We start from the raw sequence: 2,201 nt of genomic DNA on the forward strand, positions 1-2,201 counted from the left end.
AGTTTTCTGACTCATGGTCCTTGAAAAAGTAGAGAAAGTGGAGAGAGAAATGGGCGGATTTTTGCAACCAAATTATATATACGGTGATTTTTTACTGTTCTATAGATGTCTATAATTTCTTCCAGAAGGTAGTTACGGTTAAAATTAGACTAAGAATGGCGGCGTTGGGCTAGAAAAGTGCGGATACAAAGCAAGGGGGAAAAACAGAGTGGAACAAAAGTGGGCCGGGATTGTGAGTCCTACGTGGCGGAGGTCCAGACTTCCACAAACCTCCTCCAGTTTATGGCCGGTTTGCGAGAATACCGACTCATGGACCCATCCACCAAAGTATGCGGCATCGCGTCGGATGGCAAAAAAATGTCCGGACGCTGTCAGTCTAGACGTTTGTGGGCATTTTATGAGATGCCCTGTGTTTAGCACATGCCATCGAGCAGAACATATTCGCCAGCTGTCTGTCACACCTGCAAGGAAAGCAAGTCTGCAGCCAGAGAAAATGAGCTTGAAAGGGTTCCCAAAAGAAAAGAAAGAGCTTGAAAGGCCATGTGGAACTCAACTTTGCATGTACATGTCGATCAAAGTACGTGTGAATTCCGTTTCAAAAAAAAAAGTACGTGTGAATGGTTGCGTTAGTTTTTTCAAAAAGAGAGCAACACTTCCGAACATGACAGCAAATGAAATTGTTCCGTGCACGCCGAACAGCATTTTCTTGGCCATGCATGTGCATGTGTCACACAGCTCACGGCAAACCACCTTTGCTTGAGGCCGGTTACTCAGCACAGCATTGATCGAGCCACAGGATATATTTATCATAACCTGATTATATATAAAGGCAACTACCAGCTACCCACTTATACCATCGATCGGTGTACACTACCACATACAGCAATTGCACCACCCTTCCCCGCATTTCCCCATGGCCACTTCTTTTTCTTGCTTCCTTGCCATCTCAATTCTACTAGTGTTCTTCTCACTCCCCCCGCTTACTGGTGCAAGGCTCCTGTATGCGGACAAGAACTCCCTCAATGACAGCAAGTCTTTCTCCATCGGAGGTGGGAGAGGCAAGGGTGGCGGCCGAGGTTTTGGTGTGAGTATCAGCCATGGCGGGCACGGCACCTCCATCGCTATAGGTGGCGGACTTGGAGGTGGAGCTGCTACTAACCATGGTGGTGGCCCAAGCGTAGGTGGTGGAGCAGGTGCGGGCATTGGCATCAATATAGGGCACGGTGGCGTGGATGTAGGGATAGGTGGGGGTGGAGGTGGAGCGGCTAGCACCGGCGGGGCGCATGCAGGTGGTAGTGGTGGAGGTGGCATTGGAGTTCACATAGGCCATGGTGGCGTGGATGTAGGGATAGGTGGAGGTGGAGGTGGGGCAGCTAGCACCGGCGGTGTGCATGCAGGTGGTGGCGGGCGAGGTGGCATCGGATTTCACATAGGCCATCATGGGGCTACTGTAAGCGCCGGGGGTGGGGGCGGCGGCGGTGCTGGTGTACGTGGAAGTGGGGGAGGCGAAGGCGGTGGTAGCGGTGTTGGTCGTGCCGGCAATGTTGTGGGTGGTGGGGGAGGGTATGGTAGTGCAAACGGCGGTAACAGAAGCGGAGGAGGTATCGGAGTTGGATCAGCTGGTGGAAGTGTAGGTGGTGGCTCTGGAAATGGTGGTGTAGTACATGGTTGATTGGTTTGTTAATTTGAGAAGTACATATGCATACAACATATTTTAGTTTGCTAATGAAATACTCCCTTTGTAACTTTTTATAAGATATTTAATATAATATGGGTATGTATAGGAAACGATAAATATGCTAGTATTTTTGTGTTTATTGTATGTCTAATACTATTGGTGTCACCTTCTAAATGAGCGGGAGTGCCTTGACTATGATGGTATTGTACTATGTGGTATCTTTCACCAACGGAACATGTAACAGGTCCACACTAATCAGATGGTGTCTTTTGTAAAGTTACATGAGTTTTATATATTACCGAAGATATGTCTTTTCAAGAGTGCGCCAGTGATGTATCATATTTTTATAGAAGATCGAAAGATTTCGATAACGTAGCATAACTTTATGAGAAAGATTTCTCTAAACTTTATGGACATGTCTGGTTCGTGCTTCAGCAGCGTCACTTGATTAAATCATTAACGGATATCTTTAAATCATTAACTTGATTGCATTATTAATGGATACCAAAATCATGTTTGCTTC

The 2,201-nt window shown here is 47.0% G+C and overlaps 1 protein-coding gene across 1 annotated transcript; it reads left to right on the plus strand.

The window, feature by feature from the left end:
* The first annotated feature begins 869 nt into the window (after nucleotides 1-869).
* Nucleotides 870-1,831, plus strand: LOC119345103 (glycine-rich cell wall structural protein-like). Its single transcript, XM_037615320.1, has 2 exons — nucleotides 870-1,364; nucleotides 1,434-1,831. The coding sequence occupies exons 1-2, from the start codon at nucleotides 914-916 to the stop codon at nucleotides 1,670-1,672; spliced, it is 690 nt and encodes a 229-aa protein (XP_037471217.1). The 5' UTR covers nucleotides 870-913; the 3' UTR covers nucleotides 1,673-1,831.
* Nucleotides 1,832-2,201: the final 370 nt, after the last annotated feature.

The sequence above is a fragment of the Triticum dicoccoides genome, unplaced genomic scaffold, assembly GCF_002162155.2.
Source record: "Triticum dicoccoides isolate Atlit2015 ecotype Zavitan unplaced genomic scaffold, WEW_v2.0 scaffold205915, whole genome shotgun sequence".
Classification (NCBI taxonomy): Eukaryota; Viridiplantae; Streptophyta; class Magnoliopsida; order Poales; family Poaceae; genus Triticum; species Triticum dicoccoides.